We start from the raw sequence: 19,197 nt of genomic DNA, 5'->3' as shown, positions 1-19,197 counted from the left end.
CCACTAATGATGAACCATGTTATAGATATTCCTGCAAATTTATTCTGCTATTTTTGATATGCAAATGGCATGCGAAGACTTAGTCTACATATTTGTATCATTTATTAGTCATATGTTCCTTGTTTTTAAAAGCAAATAAGAAGTTATTCCAAAAAGAAAAAGACAACACACAGAGGCCCCATCTGCATTCAAACTGCAAAGCAGGGATCAGTGAGTTGTCTGGCATTGGCAGGGCAGTCAGATCACAGAACTGGTTTTAGACATTTAGATAGACCTGCCGATTCATCGCGTCGGGCAGGGAGCTGTGATCTATTCCTGGCTCAAATTGCCTGCAGATGACAAAGGCGCAGGAAGGCAGGCAGGTGGGGGAGCCCGAAAAGGTGCTCCCCTTCTCCATCTCCATCCACCTGTCTGCCTCCCCCCACACTCCAATTCCTCTCTGGCTCCATCCATCTAGGTCCCCATCTCCCCTCCCCTGGGACTCACCAGATCTCTCGGAGGTCCCTGGGAGGGAATGCTCAGAGGCTGAGAGGAGTGATGCAGGAGACAACCTGACCAGGTCATCCGTCCATCTTCCCCCTTCCATCCTCGCTAGCTTTGCAGAATCTGTTCCGTTTATCCTTCCTGAGGAGTCAAGGAGCCAAAACGAGCTGGAGGGTCCCTGGGAGAGAGGAAGAAGGAAAGGCAGCCTCAGAGTCCCTGCAGGGATTCTCCTGTCCCTGGAGAAGCACAAATGGGGCGGCCCCTTCCCAACAGAAGCCCCATTTCTATACCTCTCCCGTGGTTCGAAAAAAATAAGGTAGGCTACTTGCATGACAATTAAAGAAAAAATAAGAAGAGAGAGTAATAGAGAAATGAAAAATAATTGAAGATCCTAAAGAAATATGCAAAGAAAAATTAAATTACTATAGGAAGTTTTACCGTGCAAAAGAAGAAGACCAAGAGGAAATGGAATGATTCATAGCACAAAATAGACTCCCGACAATAGCAGATTGGAAAATAGAACAACTAAATTTACCAACAGTGATGATGGAGGTGCAGCAATCTCAAAAGCAAAGATAGGAAAGTCCCCAGGTACGGATGGATTATCGGCAGCATTTTATAAGAAGTTAGAAGATATATTATCAGAACCAAGGAAACAGTACTGGACCAAATTTTAAAGGAAGGAAGAATACCAAAATCATGGGAAGAAGCACTTATCACACTGCTACCCAAACAAGGAGCAGATCCAACACTAATCAAAAATTATAGACCTATATCATTGTTCAATAATGATTATAAAATATTTGCCAACATCCTAGCCAACAGATTAAAATAAAGTATTGAATGAAATAATATACAGAGATCAGGCTGGCTTCTTACCAGGCAGATACATGCACAATAAAATGAGAAACATAATTGATATTTTAGAATATTTAGAAGCAAGATCAGATAAAAAAGCCATTTTGATGCTGATAGACACGGAATAGGTCTTCGACAACATCTCTTGGAGCTTCATTGTCAGGGAACTGCCATCAGTGCTGGAGGGAGAGAGCAAAAGCCAGAGGGATTCCAGAGAGCGTCCAGGGATCGGGAGAAGCAGCCCACCTTCTGGGGAAGAGAATCAGCGTAGCACCAGTGGAGAAGGGGGGCAGATGGGGGAAGCGGCGAGGCGGTCCCAGGACTCCTTGCCGGGGACCAGCGGGGAGAGTAGGGGTCCTCCGCTGCCCACGCCCTCCTTGCGCAGAAGGCTTCCGCGCAGAGAGAGTAGGAGGAGACTAGGCGTCAAAGAGCTTCTTTGCTGGAAGAAGTTTAAGAAACGCCCACTGACGGATTCTGCCAGCGATTGAGTCAGCCACGGGTGAGTGGCTGTCCGGACAGAAAAGGTTCACTTAGGCAACCCAGCCAGGTGTTTGCACAGGCTTACGCACGAGCAACCCCTAGAACCATTACATTCATGAAAAAAATACAGAAAAAGCAGGACTTGGAGAAAATATTATTAGGGGTGTTGAGGCAATATATTGAAATCAGAGAGCCAAATTGATACTAAATAGTGAAATAAGAGAAGTAAAATAAGTAAGGGGACCAGGCAAGGCTGCCCCCTTTCGCCTCCACTTTTTATTACGGTACTAGAATTCTTAGCAATGACAACAAGGAGTGACCAAGGCATAAAAGGTCTAACAAGGGGGAAGAAGTCGCACAAGATGAAGGCCTTTGCAGACAATGTAATTCTAACTTCTGAAAATCTGGAGGAAAGCATACCAGAAATAATAGGGAAAATCCTTGAATTTGGAAGTGGCAGGATTTAAATTAAATAAAAATAAGACTAGTATGCTAGCAAAAAATATGTCAACACAGGAAAAAGAAGAACTAAAGAAAATATCAGGATTGGAAACAGTAAATAAAACTAAGTATTTGGGAATCTGGCTAACAAATTAAAACACCAATCTGTTTAAAGACAATTATATTAAAACATGGAAAGAAATCAGTTTTGAATCATATAATAAGAAAATTGATATATAGAGTATAGGAAAAACATAAAGTGGTCTTAGAACCTAAACCCCCCTGGTGGATTTCACCTCAGGAAGCAAAAACTGGGGGAAAGAAAAATATGGAATTGAATTGGGCCACTTTCACTGCCTTGTTGTGACGAAGGGGCTTGAATAACTCAGAGACGCTATGAGCTAAGCTGTGCAGGGCCACCCAAGACGGACAGGTCATAGTGGAGAGTTTAGACTTAACGTGATCCACCTGGAGGAAGAACCGGCCAGCCACTCCAGTAGCCCTGCCAAGAAAACTCCATGGACAAAGACAACAGGCATATAAAAGTGATGGCGCTGGAAGATGAGCCCCTCAGGTCGGAAGGCGTCCAACATGCTACTGAGGAAGAGCGGAGGACAAGGACAAGTAGATTCAGAGCTGATGAAATGGCTGGGCCAAAGCCGAAAGGTAAGTTGGATGTGGTGAAAATGAGATGGCAAGAATAAATATTGACATCCTGGGCATCAGTGAACTAAAATGGACAGGGATGGGCGAATTCAGTTCAGATGACCATCATAACTACTACTGTGGGCAAGAATCCCGTCAAAGAAATGGAGTGGCCCTCATAGTCAAGAAAAGAGCGGCAAAAGGTGTACTGGGATGAAATCTCAAAAATGATAGAATGATCTTGATACAAATCCAAGGCAGACCTACAAGAAATAGAGTACAGATTTCCAAAGAATAGCAAGGAGAGACAAGAGGGCCTTCTTAAACGAGCAATGCAAAGAAATAGAGGAAAACAATCGAATGGGAGAAAACCAGAGATCTGTTCAAGAAAATTGGAGATATGAAAGGAACTTTTTGTACAAAGATTACCATAATAAAGGACCAAAGTGGTAAGGACCTAACAGAAGCAGAAGACATCAAGAAGAGTTGCTAAGAGCTGGAAGACACAAGATTTGCCCACGCTGGAGGAATGGCAGAAGCAGTTGATGGACTACATGGAGATAGCTGAACTGACCAGCAGAATCCGAGATCTGGATAAAGAAACAATTGAGGAGGACTGGAAAAAATTTAAAGACTATTTGCAAAAATACTACAAGCTGTATGAATCTTAAGATAGTGCATGATTAGGAAAAGTTATGCTTTAGCAATCATGATTAAGTAAATTGTAAAATAAGTGATAAAAGAGAAAATGAGACAATTTGAATCGAACATGTTATGTTTATTTTAAAGGTATGGAAACTGAGATACAATATATCGAATCTGGGTACATAACATTTGAAAGTTACAATAAGGCATGAAATAAGGTAACAAAATGCTGACATTGTTAATTTAAAGAACGCAGAATCGGAAGGGGTGGGGAAGTCCAAGTTGTTTTTGTTTGTTTTTTTGTTTGTTGTTAAAAAAAGGGAAAATTTGTTTCTTGCAATTATGTTATTTGTTTGTAACCTATAAAACTATGGAAAGAAACGCAATAAAAAATTTATAAAAAAAAAAAAGAAGACATCAAGAAGAGGGGGCAAGAATACACAGAGGAATTATACCAGAAACATATGGATGTCTCGTACAGCCCAGGTAGTGTGGTTGCTGACCTTGAGCCAGACATCCTGGAGAGTGAAGTCAAATGGGCCTTAGAAAGCACTGCTAATAACAAGGCCAGTGGAAGTGATGGTATTCCAGCTGAACTATTTAAAACTTTAAAAGAGGATGCTGTTAAGGTGCTACACTCAATATGGCAGCAAGTTTGGAAAACTCAGCAGTGGCCAGAGGATTGGAGAAGATCAGTCTACATCCCAATCCCAAAGAAGGGCAGTGCCAAAGAATGCTCCAACTACCGCACAATTGCACTCATTTCACACGCTAGCAAGGTTATGCTTAAAATTCTACAAGGCATGCTTAAGCAGTATGTGGACCGAGAACTCCCAGAAGTGCAAGCTCGATTTAGAAGAGGCAGAGGAACCAGAAACCAAATTGCAAAAATGCGCTGGATAATGGAGAAAGCTAGAGAGTTCCAGAAAGACATCTACGTCTGCTTCATTGACTATGCAAAAGCCTTTGACTGTGTCGACCACAGCAAACTATGGCAAGTTCTTAAAGAGATGGGAGTGCCTGATCATCTCATCTGTCTCCTGAGAAATCTCTATGTGGGACAAGAAGCTACAGTTAGAACTGGATATGGAACAATTGATTGGTTCAAAATTGGGAAAGGAGTACGGCAAGGCTGTATATTGTCTCCCTGCTTATTTAACTTATACGCAGATGTCAGAGCTGCTTCCAGATCCTAGCTCACAGAGGATCACGCTAGCCAGCGGTCACTTGTAAAAGTCTTTTATTGAGTTACAGTTTCCATTCTCAAGCTGCTGCGCGCAACTCTACGTCTTAAGGGCTAGACCGGCGAAGCTCCGTCTGAATCTCCGCCCCCTGTACACCAACTTAATACCCTAGCCTTACTCCACCTTTTCCGCCTGACTGTTCTTCTCTGGGTCCCTCTGCCCCCCGGGGTCTCTTCCTTCCGGGACTCTTCTGACGCTGACCCCCCTGACCCTCCTGTCTCCTTGCGCCGGGCTTTAGGACCTGGCTCCCTTTCCGGGCTGCTCACTGCGTCACCTTCCTGTGCATTTGAACTTGGCGCGCGCGCCCAACCTTCCACTTTCCGTCTGACCGTTTCTTCGCTCCCCGATGGAGGTGTGGCCACTCCTGACTCGTGCCCTCCCCCCTGTTGTGAGCTGCCAGCGCTTGATCCCTGGCGCCCTTCCTCTTCCCTACTCTCTGGCGGTGACGCTAGTCCCGATTTCCAACTGCTCCCCTCTGAGTCCCCTCTGGCTCTATCTTCCTGGGGTGTCCCCCTAGTCTCCCCCCTTGCCCTGGCCACTGGTGCTCCTTTCTGTGAATCTTCTGATTCACTGGAAAGGCTCGGAGATCTTGGGTCGTCGTCATCACTCATCTTTTCTCCTGCCTCCTCCCCCTCGCTCTCTGTTTCCTCCCTTGCCCTCGCCTCTGCTCCTGAACCCCTGACATCCATCCCCCCCTCGAAGCCCCCTCTTCCCCCCTCCCCTCCTTCCGGTGCGGGAGCTGGGTGCTGCCGTGTCAGGGGGACGAATGTCGGATACAGTTCGCTTCCCGTGGCGGGCCTCCATCCGAAGTCTTCCGGTTCTTCCTCCCTGCTCTCGTTGACGACGGTCACCTCCGCTTCCATCTCTGTGCCGCCGTGCTCGAAACCCGGGTCGTCCCCGAAAACGTCCATGTCCGTCTCTCCCTCGCTTCCTTCTGGAGACGTTGCTCGTCCTGGACCCTCCAGCCACCTTCGGCGCCACTGCTCCTCTGGTCGATCATCCCACCAATACGAGGGTTCTGAAGCAGATCCCGAGGGTGACCCCTCCGGGGAACGGGCGTCTCGTGTCGGTTCCTCGTCCGAGTCGAACCCCCGGAACGTGCTGGCTGAAAGCGTGGGCGTGAAAAGCCAGTCGTCGAAAAAGTCTGCTGGCATTGGCCTATGTGGGAAGAGGGCATGAAACTCTTCTTTGAGCAGAGGTTCGTCTAAAGCGTAGCCCGGCACCCAGCTGTTGGCACTGGCCGGGGTGCCCTCCTTGGCGAGAAGGTATTCTACCCCCTCTTCCCCCCATCTGGAGTCCAAAATCTCCGTGACTTCGTTGATGCGCTCCTCCTGTGGCACTCCCCCTTGCCCGGTTCCCTCTCGTAGCGGACTCGGTGCCGTTCCTGGTTCCTGAAACCTGTGAGGTGCCTTGTAGGGAGTGAGCACCGATCTGTGGAACACCGGATGCATCCTGGAACCCTCCGGAAGCGCCAGCCTGAAAGCCACCGGGTTGACCTGCTCTTCGACTTGGTAGGGCCCCAGTTGTTTATGCCCTAGTTTCTTCTTCGCCAACGACCTGGCCGGCACTGCGTGGGCTGCTAACCAGACCCAGTCTCCCACATGGATCTCTTCGCCAACCCTTCTGTGTTTGTCCGCTTGTACCTTGTATGCGTGTTTAGCCAGCTCCAGGTGCCGCCGCAGCTGATCGTGGACCTCCTGCAACTCCAACGCGAACGCATCTGCTGTCTGCGGCTCCCCGTCCCCCATTCTTTCCAGTCCCGGGAAGGTTCTGGGGTGCCTCCCATTGTTGGCGAAGAACGGCGTGACCCCCGTGGACACGTGCTTCGTGTTGTTGTAGGCGAACTCGGCGAGAGGCAGGTAATCCACCCACGTTGCAGGCTGTTGATTCGCATAACATCTCAGGTACTGCTGCATGATGGCATTGACCCGCTCCACTTGCCCGTTGGTCTGCGGGTGTCTAGCCGACGCCAGGTTGATCTTGACGTTCAGGAAGCCCATCAGCTTCTGCCAGAAGTTCGAGATGAACTGTCGCCCTTGGTCGGACAGAGTAGACCGCGGCAGACCGTGAACCTTGAACACGTGATCTATGAACAGTTTGGCGGTTTGTTCCGCCGTGGCCACCTTCGCACACGGAATGAAATGTGCCATCTTGGAGAACAAGTCCACCACCACCAGCACGGCCGTCTTGCCCCTCGAGCTGGGCAGATCCGTGACAAAGTCCAGGGCCACTCTCTCCCATGGTTCGAACGGAGTTTGCAGCGGTTCCAGCAGTCCGGCCGGCGGTCTGTGCACTGGTTTGGCCCTCTGGCAGGTGTCACACCTCGCCACGTAGTCCGCGACTTCCCCTCTCATTCCGGGCCACCAGAAGTCTCTGGCGACTAATTCCACCGTCTTCTCCTTGCCAAAGTGCCTGGCAGTGGGCGCGTCGTGCAGCTGCTGCAGTACCTTGGCGCGAAGTTCGTCTCCCGGCACGTAGATGGCCCCTTTACGGATGAGCAATCCATCTCGCAGCTGGAACTCGTCGGTTGCTGCCGTGCCCCTGTGCACCTCTGCCATCTTTGCTTGCGCGAAGGAGTCATCCTGCAACGCTCGTCGCACCGCCTCCAGGTCAACTGTTGCCGCAGCGCACGCCCACACTGTCGGTGCGAAGATGTGCATGGCGGCCGCTGGCGTTGCCTCCTCCAGATACTGTGGCTTACGGGAGAGAGCATCCGCCATGATGTTGGTGTCCCCCGGGACATACTCTATTCGGAAGTCGAAGTTTGCAAAGAACTCAGCCCAACGTATTTGCCTCTGGTTCAGGAACTGTGCCGTGCGCCAGTGCTCCAGATTCTTGTGGTCCGTGCAGACCTGCACCGTGTGCTTGGCGCCGATCAGGAAGTGCCTCCACGCTTTGAATGCTGCATGAATGGCCAGCAACTCCCTGTCCCAGATGGTGTAGTTCTGTTCGGACTTGCTGAGCTTCCTTGAGTAAAACGCTCCCGGCCTCCAAACCCCCTGCGGGTCTTTCTGCAGCAGGACTGCTCCCACGGCTCTGTCCGAAGCGTCTGTCTCCACCCTCATCGGCCTGCTGGGGTTGACATGAAGCAGCTGCTCTTCCGAGGCGAAGAGACGCTTGAGTGCCTGAAAGGACTGCTCCGCCTGCTCTGTCCAGATGAACTTCTTTTTCTTGGAGCTGAACGTGTCCGTGATGGCCGCTGTCTGCATAGCAAAGCCTTTGATAAACTTGCGATAGAAGTTCGCGAAGCCAACAAACCGTTGGACCTCCTTCCGGTTGCGTGGGCTTTTCCAATCCAACACTGCTCGAACCTTGGCGCTGTCCATGGCGAGCCCCTTGTCAGACAACTTGTAGCCCAGGAAATCCACCTCCGTCACGTCGAATTGGCACTTCTCCAGCTTGGCGTAAAGCCTATGTTGCTGTAGCCTGCTCAGCACTTCCCTGACGTGTCTGTCATGCTCCTGCTGCGATTCCGAAAAGATCAGGATGTCATCCAAGAAACAGACGCACGTCTTGTAGAGAAGTCCCGCCAACACGTGATGCATGAAAGCTTGAAAAACGTGGGAGCCATTTTGCAATCCAAAAGGCATAACTCTATATTCGTAGGTGCCCAGGGGCGTGAACATGGCTGTCTTCCACTCATCTCCTTCCCGCATGCGAATGAGGTTGTACGCCCCCCGCAGGTCCAACTTGGTGAACACGCTGCCCTTCCGTACCTTTGCGAGGAGGTCGTCGATTCGGGGCATGGGGAAGTCCGATGGCTTGGTCACACTGTTCAAAATGCGATAGTCCACTACGAGTCTTTTTTGGGGCGTGTCCCGCTTCTTAACAAAGAATACCGGACTGCCCCCCGCTGCCTTGGACTCTCGGATGAAACCGCGCTCCAAATTATGATCTATGAACTCTTTGAGTTCCTGCAGTTCGTCCTCAGACATGGAATACAGCTTCCCTTTGGGCAGCGCCGCCCCTGGCAGCAGGTCAATTTTGCAGTCATATGGTCTGTGGGGGGGTAGCCTGTCTGCCTCCTTCTCGCAGAAAACCTCCAAAAATTCTGCGTACTTGTGGGGGACCGCTTGTAGCGTGCCTAGCTGCAGCTGTGACTCCTCTTCCTCTCCTTCCTGCCGGGGCATGATGCAGTGTTCAGCGCAAAAGGAAGAGCCGAAGGTCAGCTGCCTCTGGTACCAAGCCAGCGTCGGGCTGTGCTTGTCCAGCCAACTCATGCCCAATACAATGGGCGTGTCCGATAGCTGAGTGACATTAAAACTGATGATTTCCCTGTGATTCCCAAGTCGCATCACCATTGGAGGCGTCTGCTTCACCACTTGCCCCCCTAGCAGCTCCCTGCCATCCACCGTGACAACCTGCAGGGGCAGCGTGGCAGGCAGCAACTGTATAGTGTGCCGGTCGACAAAGTCCTGCCCTATAAAGTCCGCATTGCTTCCTGAGTCAATGGTGATTGGCACGTCCATGGTGATTCCATTGGGTAGCTGGAGAGATGCGGTGAGCCTTACTACTGGTTTGGGCGGGAGGGGGTCCATGGGCTGTAAAATCTCTGGGGACTGCTTCACTGACACGTCTGGCTGGGCCCCAGTGCCTCTTCCTCCAGCCAGACTCCGTCGTTTCCCTGCTGTGGTTCTGCTTGCTGCGTTGCTGCAGTTACCATTGCTGAGGCTGCAGTGTGCTTGTGGAGCCTCCGGGGACACTCTTTCGCCATATGCTGTGGATCATCACATATGTAACACTTCCTGTTCCCTCTAGGAGGCTTCGCTTTCACTGCTGCCGGTGCTAGGGCTCTGGCTGCTGACTGAGCCCTTGCACCTCCCACCTCCATAGGTTCCGCTCCTCCTCCTGGCGGAGGCGTGGATTGCGCACGCGCTGCTTCTCTGGGAAGGAAGGAGGAGCCCCTGGCTGGTTCGCGCCCTCCACGTCCTTCGTCCCTGCCCCATGGGCGTTCCTCCAGCCGCACTCCAACCGCCAGCGCCCTCTGAACGACCTCCTGCGTGGTCCGGGGTCTCTCCCCCCTGGCAATTTCGTCTTTAACTGGGCCGCTCAAGCCTTCCCAAAAGAGATCTCTGACTGGAGCGGAATCTCTGTCCCATTCCAAGGCACTGACTAAAGCAAAAAAGCGGGCTTGGTATTGTCTTACGCTGGCCCCCCCTTGCTTCAGCCCATGCACCTCCCTCCGGGCAAGATCCACGTCAATGCTAGATAAAAAACAGCCATCCATCGCTTTAATAAAGGCATCCGCGGTTTGGAGCGCTGGATCCTTATCTCTCCACAAATTGCGCAGCCATGCTTTAGCGTCTCCATGCAAATGGGACATGATAAATCCCACCTTCTCTTGCTCATCTCTAAAGTCCTTTTCCAGCAGTTGCAGTGCACACTGTACATCTGCTTTAAAGTTGGGGTACAGTTGTAAATTCCCATCGAAGTGAGAGACTAGACCGCCTGTTCTTCGCCCCAACCCAATCCCCTCCGGTTTGGGTGTCAGTTGCCCTTGCTTCGTAAGCACTTCCAACCTGACCTGGAGATCCCTGTAGGCGGCAGCTGCGTCCTCCTCTCTCTTCCTGGATGCAAGTATTTCGGCATTCAGCCGTGTCACTGCTTCTCTGAGTTCTCCTATCTGCTGTTCGGCCGTCATCCTGTCTGCCGTTCGTGAGCTGAGTCGTGGGCACCCCCCTTTTCCTCTGTCCGCGAGGCTGAAGATGCCCACAACGTGAGACGGAGCTTACTGTCAGAGCTGCTTCCAGATCCTAGCTCACAGAGGATTACGCTAGCCAGCGGTCACTTGTAAAAGTCTTTTATTGAGTTACAGTTTCCATTCTCAAGCTGCTGCGCGCAACTCTACGTCTTAAGGGCTAGACCGGCGAAGCTCCGTCTGAATCTCCGCCCCTCGTACACCAACTTAATACCCTAGCCTTACTCCACCTTTTCCGCCTGACTGTTCTTCTCTGGGTCCCTCTGCCCCCCGGGGTCTCTTCCTTCCGGGACTCTTCTGACGCTGACCCCCCTGACCCTCCTGTCTCCTTGCGCCGGGCTTTAGGACCTGGCTCCCTTTCCGGGCTGCTCACTGCGTCACCTTCCTGTGCATTTGAACTTGGCGCGCGCGCCCAACCTTCCACTTTCCGTCTGACCGTTTCTTCGCTCCCCGATGGAGGTGTGGCCACTCCTGACTCGTGCCCTCCCCCCTGTTGTGAGCTGCCAGCGCTTGATCCCTGGCGCCCTTCCTCTTCCCTACTCTCTGGCGGTGACGCTAGTCCCGATTTCCAACTGCTCCCCTCTGAGTCCCCTCTGGCTCTATCTTCCTGGGGTGTCCCCCTAGTCTCCCCCCTTGCCCTGGCCACTGGTGCTCCTTTCTGTGAATCTTCTGATTCACTGGAAAGGCTCAGAGATCTCGGGTCGTCGTCATCACTCATCTTTTCTCCTGCCTCCTCCCCCTCGCTCTCTGTTTCCTCCCTTGCCCTCGCCTCTGCTCCTGAACCCCTGACAGCAGATGAGATCATCATGCGAAAAGCTGGGCTGGATGAATCCCTAGCCGGAATTAAGATTGCCGGAAGAAATATCAACAACCTCAGATATGCAGATCAGATATTAACATCTCAGATGCTGCAGGTGGCGCTATGGGGCTCCCTCAAAATAGAGGTTTCTCCTTCAGAGATCTGCATGGAATTTCAAAACTGATCTTATGATCCAGCAGGGAGCCTTACCAGAGAGGCCACGATCCCAGGATTCTCCTCCTTGACTTCCTTCTGCAGAGCTCTCTGTTCAGGATCCAGCAAAGCCCAGTCCTCCTCTGTGAAAGGAACAGCTACGTCTCAAAGCACACTGGACCCTAAGGGAAAAAGGGAGAAGAAAGATGATATTATTCTACACGTTGCTCAGTTCTTTTCTGTAACAATTTTGTTGTTTATTTAAATGATGAGTACAGTGGTACCTTGGGTTACAGATGCTTCAGGTTACAGACTCCACTAACCCAGACATAGTACCTCAGGTTAAGAACAGTTTCAGGTTAAAAATGGACCTCCAGAATAAATTAAGTTCTTAACCCGACGTACCACTGTATTAATCTTTGTGTAAGGGGGGGAATTCCACAAAATAATATTTTATTATCTATGCGGCACTCATCTTCAAGTAAATCTTTGCAAGCATTCCCATTTTCCAGATGGAAGGACCTCCTCTCCCTTCATCTGGTGGGGTGGACCCTCCCCCTGCCCTCAAGCCAACTTCAAGGGGCACCAGGAGGGGGAGGGGAGGGCATGTTGGCTGGTTGGCATCCATCTGTCTTAGGGGACCATGGAAGAGTCTGTCTTTGGGAGTGAGATCTGGGGGAGAGACATGTGTTGTTGCATCTGGGACACAGGAAGTGGTCTGGAGATGCAGAAGGGCTTTTCTTCTCCCTGTGCTCCCCCCACATGGGAATGTTCCCCTCTGGCTGCAGCCTCTGTTCCCAAAGGTGACTTTTCCCTCCCTCTGAAGGGGGTTTATTTCCTTGACCCAAAGCCCCCTCCCCCAAAAGGAAGGCAGCATCTGGATCCCAAGGAAGAGCAGAGCTGCAGACCTCCTGCAAACTGGCCCCTCCCTGGCTTGGCAGAGAGGACAAAGGAGGACCCACTGCTCCCTGACTTGGGGGTCTCCCCCCCCCGCATGACCTGAGCAGGGACCCCCATGCCCCCTCCCTGCCCCCCTGGGACCCCCTTCTCCCCATGGCACCCACGGGGGGGGGGAGAGGAGACTCACCCGAGTCCAGGAAGGGCACCAAGGAAGCATTTGCAATGGAGAGAGAAGAAAGCAGGAAGGGAGGGGGAGGGGGGACCTTCACCCCTTCACTTCCTGTCCTCTCTAGGAATCCAGCTCTGCTCCTCTTAACCCTTGCCAAGCCGAGTCCTCCCCTCCCTCTCCCTACCTGCAGTTTTCCTGCTTCTGCGCCTGCGCTCTAGGGGCTGCCCCCCTTTCCCTCCCTCTGCCCCAAGGAGCCCACATCCAACCAGACTAACTGCAAGGGAGAAGGGGGGGTCTATGGGGGGGTTGCCTTGGCTCTCCCCCTCCCCCAACATCCCAAGGAAAGGCTGGGAGGGAGAAGAGGCGAAGGGCTGCCTAGTGGCGGGAGGTGCCTTGGGCTCAGAAATGGCTCCCTCCAGACACCCCCCCAAGGAACACCCTCCAGCTCAGGGGGGGAGGAGGGAGGGGGGCTCCCCCCAAAAAATAACCCCCCCCCCGTCAAGCGGGTTTTTCTGCTTCTGGAGCCGCTTCTCACCCCAGGAAAAGAGACGGAGGAGGAAGAGTCCCAGGCGAGGAAGGAAACGCACACGCGACCCGGGGGGGCAGGAGGGGGGCGCATGGTGCTCAGGGGGGCGGGCCCTCCCTCTGGGACTCTTCCCAGTTCAGAGCCAGAGGGACCCCGGCCCTCCTTTCCCCGCGTTTCCTGCCAGAAAACCAGTTTCTCCTGGGCTCCCAGAACCACATGGAGGCAGGAGACCCATTTCCCGCCCCAGAGCCGGGCTGGACCAATCAGAGGCCTCTCCATTGGGCAGCTGGCCAATCCCCTTTCAGATTCCCCTGGGCCTCCTCCTCCTCTCCTTCGCCCGGTTTCCTGAGGGAGTTTTCCCTCTGAGTTTCCCTCATGGCTGCTCCCCCTCCCAGCTTCTCCTTCTCTCTTCCTGTTTCTCTCCCCCCTCATTGTTTGGGGCAGCTGGATTCCCCCCCCCCCATGGCCAGGCAGGCCCAGGAGGAGCGAATGGAGGCAGCAGGGCCAGGAGAAGGGGTTTCCCGCCCTTTTCCGAAATAGGAGGGAAGGCCATTTTGTTTTTCCCGGAGACGCCATGGCTCCCCTGTGGGCCTCGGGGGTCCCACGCTCTCGGGGTCTCTCCTCCCGGCTGAAGGAGGGCGGCACCTTTGGTCCTCAGCCGCCTTCCTGCCATGATGGCTTGGCCTCCGCAGGGCAGCCTCTCTCCTCGCCATGTTGGCCCCACGGAGGAGGCCTCTCCCTTGGGAGACGCCAGGCAAGCGGCCTTGGGGGATCCGCCGGGGTCTGCGAAGGGGGCCAGGAGGGAAAGGCCAAAGGAGGAGGAGAATAACAGTAGTAGTAATAATAATAATAATAATAAGGGCTTTATCCCCTCAGAGGTGGAGGGTTCCCTCAGGGGAGTTTGACCCCCGGAGCAGCATCCTTGGTCACCCCAAGACTCAGCACTAGAAGGGCTCCACCTGTAGGAATAGGGGAAAGGGGGGCTCTTCCCCAGACGAGGCTGGAGACTCCCCTGCTGGCCTTTTGCGGTCCCAGGAGCCCTTTCTGGATGGCCCTCGCTTGCTCCCCAGATGGGCCAAGAAATCTGTTCCTCCCCCTCAGGTGGTAGTTAAACAGAAGTTGCCCCCACTCCAGATCTCTGAGGAACTGGCTGAACTGGGGTCCTCCCAGTCCAGCCCAGACAAGAAAGAGAGGGAGCTCAGAAGAGGAAGCCATTGCGGAGAAGACCCGGACTTGGCTGTTCTCTGCTGAGGGTCTCCTGCCTTTCTTCCAAGGCTTCCTGGGGGTGCCATGGCCAGAGGAAGACACCCCCCCCCCCCCCGAAGGGCCCTGGGAAGCAAACAGAGCCTGCCTCAGTTTCCTTCCCCAAGGCTTTAGGGGAACCTTGGGGTGCGGAAGGAGGGACCCCAAATGGAGCTCAGACTCCTGGCAAGTGGGGAAAGGAACATGATATAGCACTTTCCAGATGAGTCTTGATACAATACAATATTATTTATTGTCATTGTCTCATACAGAACAACAAAACTGAAAAAATCTACATCAGACATTCAAAAACCAACAATCCTGCTATCCCAGCTATCCTAACCTGGTTAGCCCCCTAAAAACTCTGATACCCCATAATTAAATACAATATACTCCCAGAGAGACTACCTTACACTGCATTTAAAACCAAAATCGCATTTGGATAGAAACTGTTTCTCAGGCGGCTAGTCCTAGTCTTTATAACCCTGTGTGGGAAAATGATTGCTTGTACATAAGAGCATGAGCAGAGTTCTTATTATTGCAGAGTGATTTTACAGCACGAGATATTGCTAAGAGCATGATGAGCACCTGACCACCTCATGCTAGACTAATGATTGGCTCACGTAGCATAACACTCTCTTTGTCTGTGGGCAAAAGCAAGGTTACATTCCTTTGATTTGGTACCTTTGAGTACCAGGCAGAGCAAGCGCAGTGCTGGAGGAGAGAGGATGATTTATTTTTTACTGCACACAATAAACATTGCGGCTGAAGCCAAAGCTTTTTCTTCAAGTCATCTTGGTGTGAGACTGATTTCTTACTGATTTTCTTACTGATGTCGAGCTGGATTCTCGACAACCCTGTACCTTCTTCCAGAAGGCAGAAGCTGAAAGAGATCATTTCCGGGGTGCGCACTATCCTGCACTATCTCTGCAGCTTTCTTATATAGCACCTTCTGCAAATGCTTGCAGGGCCATGAGTAGTATGCATGAAAACATCAATGCTAAATTGAGCAGATACCCGGAGGCAGCGCGGATTATTGCAGGGGACTTCACTCACACAGATGTGAGGGCAGCACTCCCCAAATCCCATCAGCACATTGAGTGTGCAATAAGGGGAGAAAATACTCTTGACAAGGTCTATACGAACATTAGACGGGCATATGAGGCGCACCTCGGTGGTTCAGATCATGTGTCCCTGCTTCTGACACCAGTGTACACACCCCTCAGGAAACAAGGCCAGCTACAAACACGGATGGTTACGGTGCGGCCTGAGGGAGCCTCTCAGCAGTTGCAGGACTGATTTCAGGAGACCGATTGGAATATGTTCGACCATCAGGATCTAGAAACTTCTACATCAATAGTCCTGGATTATATTAGATTCGGCACAGGAAATGCACCAGAGAAAGGTATGTTAAGTTGTATCCGAATAGGAAGCCCTGGATGACGGGAGAGGTTAGGAGATTCTTGAAGGCCAGAAATACTGCTTTTAGAACTGGGGATCGGGTACCGTATGGTATAAAAAGAGCGAACTTGAAGAGGGGTGTCAGAGACTGCCTCCAGGTCCCAGCTCACAGAAGACCAACGCTAGCCAGCAGAACTGTACAAAGTCTTTATTGAAGTTTAGTTCCCATTTTCAATCCCTAGCGTGCGTCTCTACGTCTAGACCCTAGACCAGCGAAGCCTCGTCTGAGTCTCCGCCCCCTGTACACCAGTTTAAGACTCTAGCCTTACTCCACCTTCTACGTTTCTCCTTCCGCCTCTGGGTCCTACTACCCCCCTGGGTGCCTTCCTTCCTGGACGCCTCGGAAGCGGACCCTTCGGACTCCTCCCCCTCTCTTCGGCGGGCTTTGGGACCCGGCTCCCTCTCCGGGCTGCTCATTGCGCCACCCTCTTGTACATTTGAACTTGGCGCGCGCGCGCTGCCTCCGACCCTCCTTTTGACCGTTTCCTCGCTCTCTGATGCAGGCATGGCTAACCCTGACTCATGTCCTTCCGCTGACGGAAGGCTGCCTGCTGCCGATGTTTGGGACTCCTCCCCCTTACTGCTCTCCGGTGGGGAAGCTGGTCCCGATTTCCAGCTGCTGCTCTCTGAGTCCCCTCTGGCCCCTCCTTCCTGGGGTGTTCCCTCTGGCAACCCCCTAGCTCTGACCACGGGAGCCCCTTTCTGTGAATCCTCTGATTCGCTGGAGAGACTTAGAGCAGTGTTTCCCAACCTTTTTTGGGCAAAGGCACACTTGTTTCATGAAAAAAATCTCGAGGCACACCACCATGCCAGATGGGGAAAGGTCACTTTTTACTTATGTAAAAAAAAATAAAAAAATAGTAACAGCATAGAAGGTAATGGTTATCTCTTTGATGTCTGATGGGAGGGCATTCCACAGGGCGGGCACCACTACCGAGAAGGCCCTCTGCCTGGTTCCCTGTAACCTCACTTTTCACAGTGAGGGAATTGCCAGAAGGCCCTTGGCACTGGATCTCAGTGTCTGGGCTGAACGATGGTGGCGGAGACGCTACTTCAGGTATACTGGACCGAAACCGCTTAGGGCTTTAAAGGTCAGCACCAACACTTTGAATTGTGCTCGGAAAGGTACTGGGAGCCAATGTAGGTCTTTCAAGACTGTCGTTACGTGGTCTCGGCGGCAGGTAGCAGCGCTCACAGCTTATGGACTGCACCGTGTAACAGGTGTCTGGCCCAGCAGCCTGAGGCGGACAAGCCACTGAAACAGGCATTCAGAATCCATTCATTTCATAAAACCTGCAGGGCTCAATCTCTCTCTGTGTGTATGTGTGTGTTTCTGTTTTGCCCAAGGGTCTGGGGGTGGGAGAGAGCTCTTTAGCATGCTGCTTTTAAAACAATTAAATTATCAACAAACAAACCTGATGATACGAATAGCAACGTCAGGTGCTACCGGGGGGGGGGGGGAGAAGGGGGCCTACTCGGAAGTAAATACTGCGTCCAGGCGCAATTAGCGCTGATTTAAGGTGCACCAAGACTGCCTAAAAACCTCACCAAAGATATGCAACAAAGCGCTTCGTTGCAGAGGGGAGAGTTTGTGCACCGTGGAGGCTGGAGGGCTTCTATTCTACATGCGGGGGTTGGGGGGGGCGAGGAAAATGTGCTCCGTGGGGGGGGCGGGGAAGGCAAGAAAAGGAGCTGAGCTCTAACTATAGGCTCCCACGCTTGAGCAGGCCCGACTCGGTGGGGCGGACCACCCTCTCTCCTGGAGGAGGAGGAGGAAGAGGAGGAGGAGATTCCCATCCACAGCGTGGCCTCCCGCGCTCCTGAACGGGAAATCTCTGCAGCCCAAGACTCTCCGCGAGGCAGCTCCTCCCTTCCTGCCTTGAGCCGCCGCCAGCCGCGCCCCCCTCCCCAGTTATCTGCTGCCTGCCAAGCCCCGCCCCTCTTCATTGTTCTCCCCTTCTGTTTATTCCCCTTCCTCCATCCCTCGCTTTTTCCCCTCTCTTTCCTTTTTTTTAAAAAAATATTTTCTCTTCCCCTTCTTTTTTTCCACCCTTTATTTTTTCTCTTTCTCCCCCCCCTCCCCGCCCTCCTGGGTTAAAGGATTTGTGCAATGGGTCTGGAGGTGGAGCTCGTCGGAGGATTAGCCCGACTCGCCCGCCTCCCTCCCACGGCACACTAGGCAACGTCCGGCGGCACACTAGTGTGCCGCGGAACACCGGTTGGGAAACACTGACTTAGAGACCTCGGATGGCTATCATCGCTAACCTCTCCCTCGGATTCCTCTCCCTCGGTCTCTAATTCCTCCCTTTCCTGTCCCTCTGCTCCTGAACCCCTGACAAGGGGTATCAGGAAAGCAAAAGCGGAGTACAGAGGAAAAATCGAGGACCATCTGAGAAATCATGATCCTAGACAAATGTGGCAGGGAGTTCAACATCTGACTGGTTATACCGTATTTTTCGCCCCATAAGACGCACTTTTTCGCCTCCAAAAATGAAGGGGAAATCGGGGTGCGTCTTATGGGGCGAATGCCTGCAAGCCTCGCGCGCCCGGCAGGAGGTCCCACCGGGTGCGCGAGGCTTGGGGCAGCAGCCTGTCGCCCGAAGCACGGGGAGCCCTCGGGAGGGCTCCCCCTGCTTCGGGCGAGTGTCTGCAAGCCTCGCGCACCCGGCAGGAGGTCCCACCGGGTGCGCGAGGCTTGGGGCAGCAGCCTGTCGCCCGAAGCACGGGGAGCCCTCGGGAGGGCTCCCCCTGCTTCGGGCGAGTGTCTGCAAGCCTCGCGCACCCGGCAGGAGGTCCCACCAGGTGCGCAAGGCTGGGGGCGGCAGCGGACTGCTTGCGTGCATCTAGAAGCTTGGGGCACGCTGAGCTCAGCACGCCCCAAGCTCCTGGTGTAGCGCAGCGATCCGCTAGCCCTGGGAGAGCCCCGCGGCTCTCCCAAGGCTAGCGGACTGCTTGCGTGCACCTAGAAGCTTGGGGCGCGCTGAGCTCAGCACGCTCCAAGCTCCTGGTGTAGCGCAGCGATCCGCTAGCCCTGGGAGAGCCCCGCGGCTCTCCCAGGGCTAGCAGACTGCTTGCCGGCACGCAGAAGCTTGGGGCGCGCTGACCTCAGCTCGCCCCAAGCTTCTGGATTAGCGCAGGGGTCCGCTAGCCCTGGGAGAGGCGCCCGGCTCTCCCACGCTAGTGGAGACCTTGCCGGCACGCAGAAGCTTGGGCCGCGCTGAGCTCCGCACGCCCCAAGCTCCTGGTGTAGCGCAGCTGTCAGAGACTGCCTCCCGGTCTCAGCTCACAGAAGACCAACGCTAGCCATTAGAACTGTACAGAAGTCTTTATTGACATTTAGTTTCCATTTTCAAGCACTAGCGTGCGTCTCTACGTCTAGACCCTAGACCAGCGAAGCCTCGTCTGAGTCTCCGCCCCCTGTACACCAGCTTAAGACTCTAGCCTTACTCCACC

General features: G+C 53.0%; 1 protein-coding gene and 1 long non-coding RNA gene across 7 annotated transcripts in view; both read right to left on the bottom strand.

Annotated features, from left to right (window-relative positions):
- The window catches only part of LOC114589789 (uncharacterized), an 85,242-nt gene that overhangs the window by 25,130 nt on the left and 40,915 nt on the right, over positions 1-19,197 (bottom strand). The window contains exons 1-3 of one of the 6 annotated variants that reach the window (XM_077923181.1): positions 12,534-12,764; positions 11,504-11,628; positions 487-661 (exon numbers count right to left, since the gene is read on the bottom strand). The exons of 2 other annotated variants lie outside the window; for them this stretch is intronic. In XM_077923181.1, the coding sequence (XP_077779307.1) occupies positions 487-586 (100 nt within the window). In that variant the 5' untranslated portion in view covers positions 587-661; positions 11,504-11,628; positions 12,534-12,764. Of the gene's footprint in view, positions 1-486; positions 662-11,503; positions 11,629-12,533; positions 12,765-13,050; positions 13,146-19,197 lie in introns of those variants that run through there. 3 more of the 6 variants (XM_077923182.1, XM_077923186.1, XM_077923184.1) reach the window with 3 other exon arrangements.
- The window catches only part of LOC144326690 (uncharacterized), a 94,399-nt gene that overhangs the window by 46,557 nt on the left and 28,645 nt on the right, over positions 1-19,197 (bottom strand). The window lies entirely within an intron of this gene.

The sequence above is a fragment of the Podarcis muralis genome, chromosome 2, assembly GCF_964188315.1.
Source record: "Podarcis muralis chromosome 2, rPodMur119.hap1.1, whole genome shotgun sequence".
Taxonomy (NCBI): Eukaryota; Metazoa; Chordata; class Lepidosauria; order Squamata; family Lacertidae; genus Podarcis; species Podarcis muralis.
This window is presented reverse-complemented; position numbering and strand designations above follow the sequence as displayed.